Here is a 20,317-nt window from a genome sequence, read left to right on the forward strand (position 1 = left end):
GTGTGAAAATTTCGATATCATCCGTCTGGAATAACTCGCATTAAGTGTAAATTTGAATTCCAAATGAAAATTGTGCCATCCCGAAGAATTTTTTATATATTTATTTAAAATAGCTTATAATAGCTATATATATATATATATATATATATATATATATATATATATATATATATATATATATATATATACACCCATTTGCAAAAACGTTGGCCGCAGATAGATAGATAGATAGATACTCGAAGTCTAATTAGAATTGCATATGAATACATTTGCATGGGATTTCAATCATATTACACAACATATGCAATTCTAATTAGATTTCGGGTATCTATCTATATATCTATCTGCGGCCAACGTTTTTGCAAACGGGTGTATATATATATATATATATATATATATTATATATATATAATATATTATATACAGTATAGGAAACTGAACTGTCTAAATATATATAGCAACTTAAATTTAAGGATTCTGAATCACTCAACACCCTATGCTCCCGGTAACTCACGTTGTAATCTTTGTATTGAAGAGAGACTTTGTATTATGAAATCAAACCATAAAAACTTGTCAAATAAGCGATCAGAGCTGTTCAAGAAATGTCCCCACAATGACCGGTACAAAGCTGGAAAATTTCATCGTGCGCGCGTGCGACAAGATCAATATATATATATAATATTATATATATATTATATATATATTATATATATATATATATATATATATATATATATGTATATATATAAATATTATAAATATATATTTATATATATATATATATATATATATATATATATATATATATATATATATAATACATACGAACAAAGAGATTAAGTTTTGATATTGAGCATTGCTTGTGTATGAAATGAAATGAAGTGCTGTTTTAAGCCGTAGAGACCCACTCTTTAATTATTATAATCTTTATTTGTAATGTGTTAAGTTCTTTATTCACCTATCAATATAATCCATGTAATCTATAGCCTCCTCCCAGGCATCTCTTATGTATTTATATTAGGCATTTAATTTGGCTTGGGTTAGCTGTGCTAGGGAGCGAAAAATTTGATTTCCTCGCCTTCCCCGACACAGCTAACCCAAGTCAAATAAAAATGCCTAATATAAATACATAAGAGATGCCTGCGGAGGAGGCTATGTAATCTAATCAAACGCAATCATTTTAGAATATATAAATATTACGAAAATCTCTACGGTGTTGAGCGTGGTTCTGCCCATTGGAAAGATCCTATTTTGTCTTGATATTCCTTAAGAATGTCCTATATGTAAAAGATGAATAAGACTAAAATCAGTTTTCCACTTACGATAATTTCTTTGGATCCGTACATCTTTGGATACACGTCAAAATGATGCATGATATACTAGATAAAAGTTTTTCAACAGAGCTAGGTTTCCTGTTAGATGATAAAAGAGTATCACGAGAATGACATTATTACATGAATGGTTATAGCGGTACCATTTTACGTTTTATTACAAAACAAGGTTCATAGTTTCCTACGCCTATTTTCTTCCATAAAATCTTTTGATTCATGGAAGTCCTAAAACGTGGAGTTTTTTAATACTGTTACGTGTATGCTAATATTTATGCAAATATGTATTACTGTGTATATAAATTACTGTGTATATAAGTGTGATTGTGTGATATAATACGCAGATACACGGTTTGGTTGTAACATTTGGCGACCCCGCCAGGTTATTTTTGATGGGCAGCTAAGTTTTAGCTGCTCATGCACTGATTGTAAAATGCCTGAAATCCGTGCTAGAGCGGTTGCTGCACAAGAGGTATTACAAAGCGAAGCGGTCGAAGGCGAAATTCGTGATTTTGATACGGATGAACCTCGGAATGATTTGGTACAGTTGGTTGAGGAAGTTAAACGGCAGGGAACTTTATTAAGAGCAATTTGCAAAGCTCAAGACCGAAAACTCTTAGAACAGAACGAAAGAATCGATCGCTTAACAAGAGAGAAAGATATTTTAGGCCTTAGGGTCGATTGTCTCACGCCTGGATTTGCATCTTAAGGAAATGCAATCAACCATGAAAAGTCTAATTGATGTAGTGCAGATGCCGGATGAGCGTGTCGAAAAAGTTCATTTTGGCCTGATAGATTCCCTAAAAGAGAAAATCTTAGAGGAATTGGGGACAACGTTTACAGTTGCCGTGAAAGAAATGGAAGAGCATGTTCGCATGAGCGTATTGTCAAAAATCGGACATGCCGGGAAAACAGGAAAAAAATGAATTCTCAATGGCTATTTTGCCACCAACGCCTGGACATCATGAAGTCCAGTCTACTTACCAAACGTCCCGTGGTATGTCGCAATGTGATTATGGGTCAGTGCGACAGAAAGCACCGACCTTTGATGGAGCAACGACTTCTTGGGAGGCGTACTTTACCCAGTTTGAAATTGTGGCCAATTTAAATCAGTGGGATAATGACGATAAAGCCGCGTTTCTAGCAGCAAGTTGGGTGGAAAAGCCCCTACCGTGTTGTCCAACCTTCCACTGTCAAGAGAGTCGCTGTAATTTTCGTGCGCTTATTGTCGCGTCAGATAGTCGTATCGGTAACAAGAAACAAGTTGAGTTAAATCGTGCTAAACTGAAAAGTCGTGCCCGGAAACGAGACGAAAGCTTACCTGAGATGGCTGAGGATATCGAGCGATTAGCAAGATTAGCCTATCCCGATGGTTCGACAACGGTGTTGGAAGTAATTTGTAAAGATCAATTTATTGATGCCCTTGATGACGATGACATCCGGCTTAAAGTAGCGCAGAGTCGTCCATAATCGTTACATTGAGCGTTGGAGATCGCGCTCGAACTTGAATCTTTTCTGTTAGCAAGTCGACGTCGTGTTCGGTCTGTTCGCGGTAAACAAGCTTCGGGTGGAATCTCTCCAAACAAAAATAGATCTTCGTGTAAAGAAGATAATTCGGGTCTAAGCAAAGATTTGCTTGGAATTGAAGCAACTTACCGATAAGATGCAAGAATATTTCGCAATGGCGCAGAATGAAAGAACACCAAGAATTAGAAGACCGTTCAAAGGAAAGTCTTGGAATTGTGGAAACGAAGAACATCGGCAACAAAATTGTACTAAGGAGAAACTACAACAGTCGGGAAACGGACAGTAGCCGGGTTTGGTGGGCAAAACTCGGCTAAACAACGACGGGCCCATGAGGAAAAAACAAATTTGATACTTTGTGATGGATTGATTTTAAATGGAAAGTTAGAAGATACTGCTGTACAAATGGTCGTGGACACTGGTAGCAGTATGACGGTCGTGCATCCAAGAGTTATACAAGAACTTGGAATAAACGAGAGCGTTTGTAGTTCGGCCGTGCAGTATTTGAAAACAGTCACTGGACATAAAGATTCCCATTTCTGGTGCTATTAGATTGAAGTTGAGTGTTGGAGATAAACAAATGTTTCAGGAATTCCGGATAGCAGAGATTGCTGAGAAGATTGTGCTAGGTTTGGATTTTCTAAAGGCTCATGGATGTAATATCGACGTCTCAGCTCAGGTTCTAATAATGAACGGGAATCGTGTTCCTTTAGTGAATACAACTAACGAGAGAGACACTAACACTTATCGATGCTATAGAGTTACAGCTGAAGACGATTGCAAGATTCCACCTCGCTCAGAAGCTTTAATACCTGGAAAGGCTGTGGGTTTTAGTGGCGATGGCAGCTTTGGTATTATAGAACCTTCCGAGAGGGTTGGACGAGAAGTTATGGTTGGGAAGGTGTTAACGGGTCTCAAGCAGAACTGTTTGGTACCTGTGCGAATTATGAATTTGAGTGACAAGCCCTATAAGTTAAAAGGGGCACCCCAATAGCCAATTGTGAAATAATTGAGGACACGGCAAATGTTTTGAAATCAGATATTTCGGAGTTCCATCTGCTTTCAAGTAATGAACAAAATTTGCCTGAAGCATGTACAAAATCTTTACGAAAGAAGTGGAAACAGTTTGAACTCAGAGCAAAAGACTGAATTGTATAATCTTCTGCAACGAAAGGTTGATGTCTTCTCAACTGCGTCAGACTTGGGACAGACAAACAAAGTACAGCACCGTATTGAAACTGGAGAAGCCGTTCCGGTCAAGCAAGCTGCTAGGAGATTACCCCGAGTGAAGCAGAAGGAAGCTGAGAAAATCATTAACAAAATGGAAGGACAAAGAATCATTGAACCCTCTCAGAGTCCTTGGTCTTCACCTGTGGTCCTCGTAAGAAAGAAAGATGGAAGCACACGATTCTGCGTGGACTACCGCAGGCTAAACGACGTTACCCGAAGACTCATATCCGTTGCCGAGAATAGATAATCTTGATAATCCATAGATAATCTTGCAGGTTCAAAATGGTTCTCTACCCTGGATCTTCGAAGTGGGTATTGGCAGATAAAGATGGACCCAAGGCACAAAGAGAAAACTGCTTTTACGACAGGGCGAGGATTATGGCAATTTCGAGCAATGCCCTTTGGCCTGTGCAACGCTCCGGCGACCTTTGAACGCTTGATGGACCACGTATTGGCTGGCTTACCTTGGGATGTATGTGCAGTATATTTAGATGACATCATCGTGCTTGGCCCGACCTTTGAAAAGAAGATTGAGAATCTCGAAAAAGTCTTTAGTCGTTATGATATAGATCCCGTTCCAACACAATTTTCACCAGGAGACTTGGTTTGGTACTATTATCCACGAAGGAAAAAATGATTGTCACCAATGTGTTTAGGGTGATTATCATGTAGTTAGACGCGCGATCATCTTTGTGCCAGATGAAATTCCATGTCCTTGAAGAATTGGATGATACTTTTCTTTAATTAGGTCATTATTAGGATCCTATTATATCTTTCAATATTGCCAAACCCAGCATGACTGAAGCAGCTAAAAGTTTGCTTGAGTAGAATTTAGTTTCCTCGAATTTCTCCAAGGTTAGTTGCATACCACCTTTTGAAATTCTCACTTTTTCTGCGATCTTACGAGGAAAGAATCCTTCAATACTTAATGCAGCTATTTGTCCTTGTGCACCATCACTTTGCCCTTTTTCCCACCCATCTTGGCTTGTGTAAACGAATGAGAACTTTATTTTGTTATAATTTAGATCAATAGGACCAAAACAGTGTGCAATTAATATGGTTTACAGTATTGAAACACTAGCACGCATGTTTAAACTCGAATACGCTGCCAGGATTTAATACTGGAATTCTACTAGAAATACATGCATGCAGCAACCCCTCGCCATTTCAAACGAAGCAAAATATTTCCTGAGCTAGCCACACCTAACCTTCAATATTATGAAATGTTCTAAAAGTAAAGCCGATAGCTGATGTTTCAAATATTTCGGAAACAAGCACAGTCGTAAAGTGAAGTGAAATCACCCGTTTTCCTGCTGCTTTCCGTTGCATTAAGTTATAGACTTTCACAGTTTAATAGGAGTTAATACTTCATTATAGCTAAACCTTCAAAACATCAAAACAGCCCAAATAATATAAATAACCAAGCAGTGAACGTCGAATGTTGTTTTTCGATTATTAAATTCATGCAGTGATTACAGTCGACTATATATAAACCTTTAAAGTGATATTTGTTATATTAAAACTCCGAATTACACTTTTAAGGACTCTTTTGGAAGTTAAAACGATGATGTAAAGCCTTAAATAGTCAGTCACGTCTTCGCAAAACCGAGCAAAACGACATACTGTACCAAGGTCATAAAATGTATTCGTACAGCAAACACGAAATAAACCTCGAAATAAACAAAATAGACTCCTACTATTTCAAGGATTATAATCGAGTTGTTCCTTTTCACCGCTAATTCCTCCAGTTCTGATAATATTTTAAACTCTTCCCAGTGTTTTATCTGTTATTTGATTCCACATTTCATATTTTGTTTTCAAAACATTTTTTTAAAAAATAGTTTACTGATGTCTATACGGGTACACTATTAAATTAAAAGAACTTTCCACTGAAAAAACATAAAAAGTTATTTTCAGTCGTTCAATGGTGAACACATTAACATGGAAGTTTTAAGTATTCCAGACCGAATTGCTCATCAAAGTAGCCAAAAATTTTATCCGAAGAAGTTCGACTTTTTCGAATATTATGCTTGACAACGAACTTGGGAAGAGTCCGACACACCCAACACCCTCCCTCGCCATGGCCCTGATTATCAGCAACAAACCTGTCTTTTTTTCTTCTTCGAACGAAGTATAGGACATCCCGATGGCGTGTGATGCGACAAAAGTAAACCATTGGCATGACCCGATCCATCGCATCCCGGCGTCGGGCAAGAACTATGAAAATTATAATGTTTTCTCCCCTTTTCGCCTATATATGGTAAAATAAAATTAATTCTACCGGTCTCCTGGGAAGAAAAGCATATTTGTGAAACAACATTCTTTTGATGTTGTTCTTGTAAGTCAATTGTATAGTGCAACCCATTTTCATCCTATACATGCAGTTTATAATAATTATGTTATTTGTAAAAGACTAGTTATAACTACCTGTTTTTGGTGTGGTTTTTGTTTTCTCTTGGCGAATGTTACTCTCGCTTTTTGTTGATTTCTTTTTGGGCGAAGTGCATGGGATAGTCTTCGGAGTGTTTTCTTTTAAGCTTCTTCTCTCCTTCGGATGCATCGTCTCTGAAGTCCCAAATGTCAACCAAATCACCGCCATCTCTACCAGATTTGCGAGGACTTCCAAATATCTGTCGCTTTCCAAGGCGTGTAACATTTATTTGATTCGGTGAACTGTGTGAATTACTACCGTGTTTTAGTGGCAATTTCGTGAATGGTCCTTTTAAACTTATTGGTCTAGTAGGAGTAGATTGTGAAGTTCGATACGGCGACTTATTCGCCTTAGGCGAATTCTTGATCGATTCTTTCTTCTCAGCCAAAGTGCATTTTGGACATTTCTATTCCTCTGTGAATGAAAGTTCCGGAAAAAAAGCACATTTGAATGACAGCTGGAAGAACGTAGCTATGTCTAAAATTTTTAGCACTCAAACTGGAGGACCAATGGTCTGAAATTATGCTATACAAAGTCAATTATGTACGTACATACCTTTTGGAGGTTTATCCAATTCTGGCTTTAAACAAAATGTATGATAACTTTGGTCACATCCATCACAGCACAGAAGCTTTTTCTAAAATCAAGCGTAATACATATGCTTTCTTAAACCCAATGTGTGGTCCACACTGGAATTATATCAGTCAGAGCTGCAGTATGCACTAATTGATTACGCTTAATTCATGCAGAGTCTAATATCTTTTGTTACATGGGAATTACCTTGAATATATGTGCCTGATCTGAAAGTTTGTTTCATGTGAATGTGAATTAACAGTCATTGGCGTGTTTGGCTTAGAAGTAGTGGGATATTGAGATTTCAACCATAACCCCCAGTGAACGGTCGCCCAGGGAACGCGCGTGACCTGTGTTTGGCGCAAAAATCGAAAATTCTCATCGTAGTAAAACCAATTATGACCCCTATATTGGCAAAATCCTGGATGATTTGACAATATTTCATGAGCGCGGGAGACTCATGGGGGTATCGTTGTGTATAAATGGAAACAAAAATATGAAACGAACGAAGCCAATCGCTAATAGTTTTGACCCTTTAGGATTTCACAGTTGGCTTAAGAAGAAGAGAAGCAGGTTGACCGTTGTCAGAGGTACGTACACTAATCTCGTATTTAGCGGCCGCGTCTGGGCCACCTGACAAAGTACTTATATCGACAAACTCCTCATTCCATATTTTAAACTTTATTTTATCAGGAATCCGCGAATCAAGAGGCAAAGCGGCAGAGTGGAACGATTCCCGTGGACCCGGAGCACTTGAACATGGAAGAGAAAAAGGAGTGGTCTGACCTGTAAGGTTTTCTTGTGTGGACGCGAGCGCTTCGTTGACCAGAGAATCTGCATTGGGACCCTGGTTTGAGATTTTGATTCCGGAGGTAGAATCTGTTGGGGCAGACGCCACTGTGGATGTGGAAGACGCAGAGGTTGGTAAGAAGCCAGCTAGCTTTTGCGTGACTGCCTCGGTAACCGAAGACACCAGCGTTAAGATAAGCTCACTAGAAAGAGAGGGCAAAGCCACATCACTCACGGGCACAGTTGACGTTGACGGGGCGGCACCAACAGATACAGCATTGGGCGAACTTCGAGTTCGGCGAAATGTTGTTGGTTGGTTCTGAACAGACTCTCGCAAAACGGCTGATGGAGCGGCGACACGCTTAGAACGACGCACGGGTGGCATTCTAAAAAATAAAACTTTAAAAGCAGAAATAGATACTTATGGCGTGATGAGTTAAAGATAGTAAAGCAACCGCACCCAAATTTTGACGTTGTGCGAGAAATAAAACTATCCTCCGTAAGGCGAACATTCAATAGTAAAAAACTCACAAAAAGTGTGAAAACTCTCATATAGATAAGAGATATAGACAAAATCAAACGTCAGCAGGATGAACATGGCAGATCCGAAGATCGCCGCACCATTCACCCTATGGCCAACAAAAAACTCACAAAAAATGTGAGAACTCTCATATAGATAAGAGATAAAGATAGAAAAGATAAAGGTGCTAAAGCGCTACATAAGAAGTAATCACGAGTAAAGTTTGTAAAATGTCAAGGTTATAGAAAAGTAATTAGATTTCGGGTATCTATCTATATATCTATCTGCGGCCAACGTTTTTGCAAACGGGTGTATATATATATATTTATATATATATATATATATATATATATATATATATATATATATATATATATATATATATATATATATATATATATATATATACAGGGTGTATCAAAAAAAATGTCCCAAATGTAAATTCTTCGTTTTTTAGGATAGTTTGTAGAATTTGGCAAATTTTTGTGTTCCTAGAGATAGTTAAGACTTATCTGGTATACCTAGGCCAAGTTTGGTTTTTCATTAACAAAATTATGTTACCGGGGGGTGGTTCCTTTCCACTGATATTGAGAGGTCTTGCGCGCGAAAAAGTGAAGCCGAAATTGAGATATTATTTAGCTGTCTAAAAGTAGGAAAGCTTTTTAATAAATTGTCAAAGTTTCAGGAAAAATAATGCATACTGGGAGCAACGCGCGACCCCTAAAAGTGACAAATATTTCATTGCGCGCAGTGGATTAAATCCATCGTTGATTTTAGCGTGACCGATTTCATGCAAGGCTGGGCAAATGAATAAATTAAAGCGAGAAACTGAACACAAAAACAAAGCGATTTAATAACAAGATTTTTATTCGTGATGTTAATCCTCAACATTTCCACCATTTCTTTCTAAGCAAACTGCAGCTCGACTGAGCATGGTAAACACTGAACGACGAACCATTTGTCTGTCCTGCCTCAAATTCTCCATTTCGTTCGAAATTCTTTCTTGCAAATCGCCTACGCTACCACAAGCAAATCTAGGCGAATGGACAGACAAATGGTTCGCTGTTCAGTGTTTACTATGCTCTGACGAGCCGCAGTTTGCTTAGAATGAAATGGTGGACATGCTGAGGATTAACATCACGAATAAATCGCTTTGTTTTTGTGTTCAGTTTCTCGCTTTAATTTATTCAATATCCCAGCCTTGCATGAGATCAGTCACGCTAAAATCAACGATGCATTTAATCCACTGCGCGCAATGAAATATTTGTCACTTTTAGGGGTCGCGCGTTGCTTTCAGTATGCATTATTTTTCCTGAAACTTTGACAGTTTATTAAAAAATTTTCCTACTTTTAGACAGCTAAATAATATCTCAATTTCAGCTTCACATTTTCGCACGCAAAACCTCTCAATATCAGTGGAAAGGAACACCCCCCCGGTAACATAATTTTGTTAATGAAAAACCAAACTTGGCCTAGGTATACCAGATAAGTCTTAACTATCTCTAGGACACAAAAATTTGCCAAATTCTACAAAATATCCTAAAAAACGAAAATTTTACATTTGGGACATTTTTTTTGATACACCCTGTATATATACACCCATTTGCAAAAACGTTGGCCACAGATAGATAGATAGATAGATAGATACTCGAAATCTAATTAGAATTGCATATGATTACATTTGCATGGGATTTCAATCATATTACACAACATATGCAATTCTAATTAGATTTCGGGTATCTATCTATATATCTATCTGCGGCCAACGTTTTTGCAAACGGGTGTATTTATATATATATATATATATATATATATATATATATATATATATATATATATATATCTTCAGCAGATCTTCAGTTGGTACCATTATATCTAATGCTATGTTTAACAGTATTTGTTATAAACTTGGACAGCACACTGTGATATGTTGGTGAGGTAGTACACACCACACTGGCCACTGGGCACATACAGGGTGTCCCAAAAAAAACGAAAACTATTGAAATCACTCAATGTTAAGATTTGAATGCCGTGTTCACAAATTTCGCCCCGTGGGGATTTAATGCAAGTTATAAAATGCTAAATGCTTTGTATTGCTAGAGAAAGGGGAAATATCGAAGGTCATGGTCCTTGAGATGCACATTTAAATAATGTTATCCATATTTGTAAATATTGTTAATAAATATCATTTTTGCGAACAAGCAAATTTGACTGCATCAAATGTATGCATAAAAATGCTTATGGCAACCCCGATTTATACACTTGTGGGCCCAACAGAGTGCTTAGGCTTTCAAACTCTAACAATGGCATTGTTATGGGTGATTTCAATAGTTTTCGGTTTTTTTGGGACACCCTGTATATAGATGATGTGTTATAATGAGGTATGCAAATTTATATGAAACAAAACCCAGACACTTACAAATGTCATTACAGGATGAGCAAGTCATTGTATTTTTCAAATCCTCTTTCCATGTAAAGTTATTGACTTTTCACAAATGTTGCAGACGCGATTCCTTGGCATGATTATTGATACACAGCAGTGACGGCACAGTTTTACTGCTTTTACACAGTATAACACCGAGTGAGTACAAACCAGTCAACTTCACTGGTACAAACTGAACAAAATAACGTAATAACGAAATATCTTTGCCTAAATCATTCCTCAATTTGATTCTTGTGGCGATAATCGTTAATTCTTTTGCAATGAACAACTATCACACTTTAATTATAAAAAATATTAGCAAGCAATGCATATCGCACTCTACTCTGGCCGCCATGTTCTTCCACGGGTCGTGGTCTCGTGGAACTTCACATTTCTATCAAACAGTCCAATCAAGTACCTTGTTGTAAAAAAATCGATTGTGCTAACCAATCAAAAATGTTGGTGCAAACCCTTCTTTCGGTCTGGGACTGGAAACTACAATCAAGTTACAAAACAGTTGTCGAATCATAAAAATATATTTATTTTATAAGTGTATTAAAATAGATTTTCATTCCAATGATCCATATATTCTACACTATTGTAAGAAAATGTGATGTTTGTTAATCAAATTTCATGAAACCGAAGTATCCGGAGAAAAGCTGCTGGGTTTCGGTAGAAAATTGTCAATGAATGTACTAAACTGCCTGTCTCCAGAAAAAATTGGAATTGGAAGAAATGGAGAAATGCAATATCCAGGGAGAAGAAATTGATATACCAATTGATCTGATCGAAAATGTACGCTTAATTTTTTTCTGTATAATTAAAACCTTAATGTGTTTTTTTGGAGGCTTGTGAACTTTAAAATTTCAGGCAAATCGAAACAAAGCCTTTCTTATGGTCAGTTTACAAAATCCTATTTTGTAAGGGGCAGCGTGACCCAGCGTCCATTATTCATATAACTGCCAGTATAGTGTCGAATTGAATTTAGCACTGGAACCTACCCACCCACGTTTGTTAGCATCAAAGCTCATTTCCCTTGTGGTCATTTGAGCACTAGCTCTGGCCAGCCACTATGCTTTGCGCATGTCTATACACATAGATGGCTCTGTGTTGAACCACATGCGGTTGTTGAGAGCTAACATATGTGCATAAATACGATAGTCATCTTGTGTATAGATGTACCAAGGTGCGTTGAATGCTGAAACATGTATGTACATGCATGTAAGGAAGCTAGCTAGTACTTTCAATAAAAAAATTTCACCTCAAGTTCAAATGATTAGCTAAGCACTTCCAGCCATGTTCATTACTTTTAGCCTGAAATATTCTCACAAGTGATAAGCTTGGGTACTTGGAACTCTACTCTTATGCCTGATGACCGGAAGCATTTGAAGGTCAGGACTTTATTTCTTCATTGCTTTTGCTCTACTTTTTTGTTTGACCCATACTTTGCACAAATAGCTACAGCTAATCTCTCATAAAATATAAATGCTGGTGCATGGTGGAAAACTAAAATATAGGGTATAAGTTAACATATTGCAAATTATAATGCACTTTTGAAGGTACATTTGTACAAAGAAACCAATTTATTAGCTGATCAATCAGGTCACCTCTACTGTAGAAGGAAATGGGGAAAGTGCAATTTGGAATATATAAGATCCTTGAACTACTGTTAAATAATAATTATATGAAATGTAAATTTATGTCAACAGTGTAAATTGAGGGCAACTTCCTCTGTAACAGAATTTAAGATATAGTTATTGAATATATATATATATATATATATATATATATATATATATATATATATATAAGCAAAAATGTTCTCCGTGTTTACTATACTCACCCTTGACGGGCATATTCAAACCTAAGAATGTAAAGGGTGAGTATAGTAAACACGGAGAACATTTTTGCCTATATTATTACCTGTGTTGCAACTCCAAATTTATTTTGGAGCAAATCATGTTCAACAATATATATATATATATATATATATATATATATATATATATATATATATATATATATATTGAGTAATATTACATTGAGTAATAATATATACAGTAATTGTAACAAGTTTTAATTGTAAATATGTATTCATAGAAATTTCTCCCCGTTTTACCAACTGATTATCCACATGCTCAAGAAGAGAATCTCAGGTAATTCATTTTGTGTGGTTGCTGTATAATTTAATAGTTATAAGGTCAGGGGCTTGTTGTATCAAGCCTGTTTAGCTTAAAAGGACAAAGGTGGATAAGTCAATATTAAATAATACTCTTCCATCTCTCTTCAATGAGTCAACTTGAATATCAGTTATGCACTGAATATGTAGTTGTAAACAGTATCTTTGGTTTAAGGTGAAAAACTTTTAGTTCGGTTGTTGAATAAAACGATAAACTTGTTTTCTATTTTGAACTTAACCACTGGTTAAGTTAAACGGGGTTGATACAACCGGTCACCGGTGTTACAGCGGATAATGTCTCCCCGCGGAAAGTGTCCCCCCAATCCGCTAGCGGATATAGTGTCCCCTTTAATTAAGCGGATATAGTGTCCCCGCGGACAGTGTCCCCCACGTGAAAGTCCAAAACAAAAGTTAGTATTTGCGAGAAAACATATTTTTTATATAATATTTGGCTTAGTATATGTAATATTGCTCGTTTCTTATATTTTATATTGTTATATCTTTATATCTCCCTTACATATCTACTGTATATATATCCCTAATTAGTGTGAACATCCCCTAATTAATATCGAGTTCTATTTATCCCTATATTTAGCTATTGTCTGTCATTTGTTACCAGACCGAGTCTATATATACATCGACACATCTCTCTCTTTGTTTAATGGATTATCAAGTTTGGGTTTATTGCGTCTCCAAACAGTTCTCTCTGTCTATACACTGCTTTGTTGACCTTCTCAACACCGGTTCTGGCGTTGGTTCGTCTGCCGCTCGTTCGATGGGTGTATCTATCTACTCTCGGTGCGTTCCATTCTGACCATTGATCTTCATCTTCCGAATCTCTCGCGACGTCTGGTATCTTCTTAAAGAACGTTACATTTCTTGTCACCTAATGTCTTTGGTTCTCAGCTACTATTGTAACTCCTCCACGTTCAAGCACCGTGTAAGGGGTTCGTTCAAACTTGGTTGTAAATTTGTTTCTCTTTTTCTGTTTAAGAATGACTGCGTCTCCCACTTGTATCTCTCGACGCGCTACTTTTCTTCGTTTGTTTGCGTATTCTCTCTCTTTGTCTTTGGCATTGGAGTCATTCGATTTGGCTTCTTTATGTCTGTTTAGTACTTTAGCATTTCAGTTCAACATGGGTAGGACTCCTCTCACAGGCTGATTAAAGAGAAGTTGAGCGGGCAGTATGTCGGTAGAGCAATGGGGTTTGGTGCGATAACTTGACAGGAACTTCGAAAGTTCTTGGCCCAGTTACGATATTCTGAACGAGCTGTTTTGATTGCTTTTGCTAAAGGTTTCATAAAAGGCTCTTCTTCCGAATTATTTTGTGGCCATTCAGGTGTTAATGTCTCATGTTGTACGCCAATCTTTGCTAAATAAGTCTTAAATTCCTTTCTTTTTTACTTACCGTCTTTAGTTTCAGGTGTCAATCTCCTAGCTTTTTTATCGCTTTATCAATGTTAGGGAACCAGGCATACTGACGTAACAAGGCCGCTGTCGGCAAGTTGTACTATCTTTGACTGTAGGGTTGATGGTATTATAATACTTGTTCCTCGGAGGATTACTTATTTGTATTGTCTCCTGATTTTTCATTTTTGATGTTGATGAATGGTTTTATATGACTGTTGCCCCAGTTACCTAACTCAACTGCTTCTCGTACTGCAGTAAGACTCGGATCCTTTGCCCTATGTTCCTTGATAACTTGTACTGGAATTGTCGAGATGAAGTTTACGTATTCCTCAGCAACGTTGTGTTTTGGTATCTTTGATTGCGGATGTCGGCACAGGAAATCTGCTCCATGGGTTAGCACTGCCTTGTTTTGTAGATAACATTGAAATGGTATTGCTGAAATCTTAGAAACCAGCGTTCTATTCTAGCTGGAGGCTTGGACCGAGGATTGTTTTTGATCAATTGTAATTGTTTGTGTCCATTAAAAATTGGGTCCCAAAATTAAACCGTCACCCCAAACTCCTGCCCAGACAGTTAGTTTGGTAAGTTCACTCTGTCAAAATTAAACGCCGGAGGATTTTCTTTCGGTGCATATACTCACGTACATCGTGCGTGTTTACTTCTTGCCCGTTCATTTCAAATCCCGCTTCGTGTTCGATAAAAAATCGCTGCAAAAAGTTTTCGTTTTGGCAGCGTTGGTTAAACCACTCCGAAAAGCGCAGGCGACGTGGCCAGTATAGTTTTTCAACAGCTCGTGCCGTACATGCATGCGGTGAGGATGCCAGCGCAAGTCTAGTCTTGTTATCCTGTTGAATGTTGTTTGCGAAACTGCGATGGGATTCCGGCGAGAACTCACATGTGTGTTTTGCTTTAGCAGCTCTGTTACTGCGGCTATGTTTTCCTCACTTCTCTCTGTTCTTCTCCTGCCTGAATTGCCCTTGTTTGTGTTCCCGTGTTTTGATATTTTCTCACGTTATCCAAAATACTAGGGAAATTTACAATAGTCGTTAATGCATTAAAACTAAGTGTAACAGTTCTACAGACTATTTACAAAAACAACTTAAGTAGACGCGCTAATGTTCGAAAATTGTTTTTCGTGCAGGAGGATTCCGTTCGGCAAATCTTATTCTGAATGTGTTTTGCACTTCTCTTACATTTTGTGTACGGATAAAATTTGTTACAACAAAATACTCGTTGTTCTGTTAACAGTTGCACCGTTTTGTATTTCATGAAGTGACACGACTGATTATATTAAAAGATCGTAGAGCAAATTTCTACAGTTTTATTAATTGTCGCACGATTAGAATATGCATTTTAACTCCCAAAGGGAACAAACTTTATGTTTAGGGTTAATGGGTTCACTTATTTGATATGCTTCGTATATATACCCATGCATGCGATATTTTAGGCAACGTCTGAATTTTAAAGGTTTCAGGGGGGGGTTTTTCTTACCCTGTATAAACAGTAGAGGCCTCAGAATTGAGCCCTGGGAACACCATAGATAAAGGCTCCATATCTGAGTGCACATTATTGATCTCAACCATTTGATTTCTGTTGAACAGATAATCGGTGAACCAGGTTAATTCATTGCCCGTATAACACCATCTTGCCCAGCAATATTCCATGACCAATAGTGTCAAAGGATTTATATAAACAAATTTTCCAGTATCCAACTCGCGACGTATCTTATCGCACAGCAGTGTAGCAGTTAATTTAGTTGAACGATGTTTTCGGAGACCATATTGACAATTATTCTGTAAATTATTTTCTTCAAGATAGTCTAGGAGTTGCTTGTGCACAGCTTTTTCAATGAGCTTGGACAATGCTGGCAGCACTGATATAGGTCGATGGTTTTCTAACAGGTTTGCGTTTCCAGATTTTAGATTGGCACAATTTTCGCAATCTCCCAAAGACTAGGTACCGTGGCTATTTGATTGAAAAGTTGATGATGTAGCATAAAGATCCGGGAATGTACTTAGCACAGTCTTTCAGCATTCCAGGTGGTAGTTTATCAAACCAGTAGCTTTAGTATTCTGCAATTATCGTAGGTCTTGCTCAATCTTTATCTTCCATACGCATTTGAAGAGAAGTCTCTTATCTGTCTTGACAGACGGTGGCGTAATGGATCTCCACGCAAAATCAGAGAGTGGGATTGCGCTTTCGTCTTCAGCGAATAGATAGCCTTTTTAAAATAGTGGCTAACGTTATTTGCACGAACTTTAGCATCTTCCCGTGACAAAGATTTTAGCATTGACTTGGATATTGACTTGGATGATTTGTTTAGAAAAATATTCTTATTACAGTCCCAGAACTTTTTAGGGTCACCACTCTTCTCGTTCAACAGATTACAATGATATTTCGCCTTGGCATAGCGGACTTCGTTTGTGCACTTGTTGCGTGCCGTTTTATAAGCTCTCCAGTGGGCTTAATCTTTTGTTCCACGGGCTTTTCGTAATAGTTTGTCGCACTCACTCAACGAGCGTCTCAATTCACTTGTTAGCCATTCACATTTTCTTCCCTTTACGTGTAATTGCTGGGATTTTTTAAACGATCCACACGAAATATTATCAGTCAATCAGCGCGTCGTACTCTCTACCTAACTCTCGTTAGATCGCAACTGAGTCGGTTATGCAACGCAAATTTGGTCTCAGTGTTGTGACCAGGAGCTCATATCCCGATTGGAAGGAGTACAGAGACGTTCATCAAATATATATCCTTGGTCTGCCATTTCTTTGCGAAGCCAGCCACGAACGACTGAAGCAATTGAAACTTCTTCCTATCAGCTATTGGCACGAGTATTTGGATATGATGTTAATATTCAAAGTAAATTGTGTCTAATAAATCTTCCGAGCGCAGTCCTTCCTACTCAACCTCTGAACTTGAGAACAACAAGATCCGTTCAACCGAACTCCATCCAATTCCATATCACGAAATGCTGTACAGCGACATATCAACAGTCATATTCAATCAGATCAACAAGGATCTGGAATCGTTTGCCGAAACTCGTAACCAATAAAACGAACTCTTTATATACCTTTAAAAATATCTACTTGATTGCTACTTCTCTGCTTTAGTATATGTAACTATAAGTCTATAACATAAATTATCCTCATTCGTGGAAAACAATTTGTTTAAATCACTCGTTATCTCACTAAGCCTCTCCATGTTGTTTTTAATGTTTTTTTAACGTTGCGAAAAATGGAACTTTAATTCTGTGGCAGGAATAGAACGTACACCTCATTCACGGACAAGATGCGTTCTTGTTTAACTTATTTTCATATAAAGCGAGCGAAGTGTAATATAATGAATCCTTTAGTGATTTAAGAAACAAAAGGAGTATTGATAGCTACATTTTTTGTTGTGATTACCACGCCATCTACAATGAACTACAGTAAGTTTCGGAGTGCCTATATTGTATTGAATTTTATTATGATTCTATTACAGGTCCCTTTTTGGTGGAGAAAACTTCAAATTTGGAAACCCGTTGGAAACTTTTCAAAAGAAACTTCAAGGTATTATAATAGAACCGTCATTTTTGTGTAAGAAAAAGAAGTATCCTGTGTGCAAAAAAGACATGCCTTGATTATGAACAATATGGTTGAAGTACAGCTGTTTCATACCGCCCTGTGCGAAGGAAGATACCAGATTTTCACCTCGAACCAAGCAGTGTTCGCAGATTTTTTATTCACCATGCAGAAAAATATCTGTGCATGCCGTATTTCTAAATCTCTCTTTCGTTTGGGAGTCTATTAAAATATGGAAGCGATACAAACATAATTTGTCCACATGTCTTAAAAGATCGACCAAGATAGCGGCAATTACAACAAACCACGTCAATATAGGTGAGATTATTTCTGCAGTGTTCCGGTACCAGCTTAGTTATAGAACCTCCCATATATTTTCGAATTAAAAAACGAGCAGAATTGTTTGGTGTAAAAGATCCATCTACTATGCAAAAAATTATGCAATTAATAATTAAGTTAAGAAACACATCTTTTGGTGTGTTTTATAACACACCAAAAGATGTGTTTCTTGGATGGGTCGAGGTGTGCATTCAAACACACCAAGGTGTGTTTTCAGTGAAAATGTGTGTTACTTTACACACCTTAATGAGCAAAAGTGTGTTTTCTAAAAGCGCGTAGAAAGGTGTGCACAAATTACACACCATGGCGTGCAATTGAGCACACCTTGGTGTGCAGTCAAACACACTTTGGTGTGTAATTCTACACACCTGTTACACACCTGTTTTTTGTGTGTACGATTGCTGGATAGCGCTGTCAACCAGATAGTGATCTTTTTAAGCGTTGTAACAATGCAATACAACTAAAGGTTTGAAGACAACACTTATTAAACGGAATCCCCCAATTTAAGAATAGTACAAAGTTTTAACCCAGGTTTTACCAAATAACGGCTAATTTAGGAGCGGTTGAAAAACCCTGCACTCTCCGGTGGATGCACTTTCCAGCTCGTACAACCGGCCCCTGTCTGTTAATCTGCACACAAATAACCGTGCAATGCCCTGTCAAGAACGTTTTCCCTGTACTCTTCCAACCATTACCAAAATCTCCTATCCTCACTTATAATGAAATAATGAATAGCCGTAATTTGGAACGTTATAGGAAGTAGTTTTACTAACTTTTAATGTTATTTTTAGCTGGACTCTACACATCTGATATCGTGAACTATCGTAGGCGATGTAAAGCAGCAAAGGTTAAAGAATACAAGGTAAGTGAAGAACTAACTTCTTCCTAACGTCTAACAAAAACGTCGTTATGGACCTATTTAGCTCTCTAAATATATAATGTCATTCAGCTCCATAAACAGGGCTTATAAAGACTTTCTCCTAACCTTGACTTCGTTTATCTAATAATTTCCTGCTGATATATCTCAGTGCTCAGGGTCAAAACATTTTTTTATAGTTTTGAGTTTCACCAAGTATTTATTCGGTGATATAAGTGGTCGTCTTAACTGTTTGATAATGTTTTGACGCATAGGAAACAATGCATAATAACGCATAGGAAACAATGCATAATAACGCATAGCAAACAAACTGGAGCAAAAAATGCGATATTTGCTATCAAACACAAAAATATTGAACATCCATGATTGTGGCGTCCAGCATGACATTGTTCAGCCCTGTTTATCAACCAGGGAGAACAACTTGTGCTTTTAGCTCTAAAGTATGTCTCATGGTCAAATATAACTGTTTTTAGCTCAGGCTAAAGAAATTTTATCGCAAGTTGGTAACCGATGTCCTCTTGTCAAGACAGGTTCGATGTATTTTTTCAAGACAAGTTCGCTCATTCATACCCAAGCTTATATACAATCATGTATACAAATGTAGTGTTGTGTCGTTTGAATGTAGAAAAAGCTATTCTATTTTGCCGTTATTTGATGTTACCTCATACATGTATTTACATCCTTATTTAGGAAATTATCGACCAAGTCCTTTCTAATGCTCGCCAAGACACGCCTATAACTTTAAGGTATTTGTTCAATCATAATAGCGAAAAAAAAATTAGGAAAAGTAGAATATTGCTTCCGGGAGATGATCTACGAAGATATCAAAAAGTTTCAGGCCCAAGATATTCTCTTCGGGCACACAGAAGGTTACAGGTTCTTATAGGGTGACATGAAGCGTTTTACAACAATTTTTGGGCGATGCTTGGCTCGCAGTTTTTTAAAATCAACAGGACAGAGAAACTATCAGGATGTTGTATGTTCCCTGATATCAACTGCAAAGTGAACACCGAAAAGGGGGCAATTTTCCCCGGGACCCTGAGGCCCTTTCCTAAAGGATTTACTAAAATTGTGTACAAGATTTTGTACAAATATTATAATTCGATTCAATTACAAATTCGCATTGCATTA

The 20,317-nt window shown here is 37.3% G+C and overlaps 1 protein-coding gene and 1 long non-coding RNA gene across 6 annotated transcripts in view; one reads left to right on the forward strand and one right to left on the reverse strand.

The window, feature by feature from the left end:
- Positions 1–5,860: 5,860 nt before the first annotated feature.
- On the reverse strand, positions 5,861–11,174 carry LOC114536166. Of its 5 annotated transcripts, none has more exons than XR_003688409.1 (4): positions 10,815–11,174; positions 7,069–8,078; positions 6,510–6,927; positions 5,861–6,333 (listed from the first exon to the last, which is right to left on the reverse strand). It is a non-coding gene; the product is annotated as an uncharacterized LOC114536166 (long non-coding RNA). The 5 variants fall into 5 exon arrangements; XR_003688408.1 differs by having other exon boundaries at positions 7,069–8,261; XR_003688407.1 differs by having other exon boundaries at positions 7,069–8,274.
- A 163-nt stretch (positions 11,175–11,337) lies between these two features.
- LOC114536141 (nuclear factor related to kappa-B-binding protein-like) overlaps positions 11,338–20,317 on the forward strand; it is a 37,960-nt gene continuing 28,980 nt past the window's right edge. Inside the window, exons 1-7 of the mRNA XM_028557491.1 lie at positions 11,338–11,612; positions 12,131–12,208; positions 12,918–12,973; positions 17,891–17,958; positions 19,101–19,171; positions 19,660–19,716; positions 19,877–19,932. Coding sequence (XP_028413292.1) covers positions 11,553–11,612; positions 12,131–12,208; positions 12,918–12,973; positions 17,891–17,958; positions 19,101–19,171; positions 19,660–19,716; positions 19,877–19,932 — 446 coding nt within the window. The 5' untranslated portion in view covers positions 11,338–11,552. The remainder of the gene's footprint in view (positions 11,613–12,130; positions 12,209–12,917; positions 12,974–17,890; positions 17,959–19,100; positions 19,172–19,659; positions 19,717–19,876; positions 19,933–20,317) is intronic.

The sequence above is a fragment of the Dendronephthya gigantea genome, unplaced genomic scaffold, assembly GCF_004324835.1.
Source record: "Dendronephthya gigantea isolate DGI-Jeju-01 unplaced genomic scaffold, DenGig_1.0 000131F, whole genome shotgun sequence".
Classification (NCBI taxonomy): Eukaryota; Metazoa; Cnidaria; class Anthozoa; order Malacalcyonacea; family Nephtheidae; genus Dendronephthya; species Dendronephthya gigantea.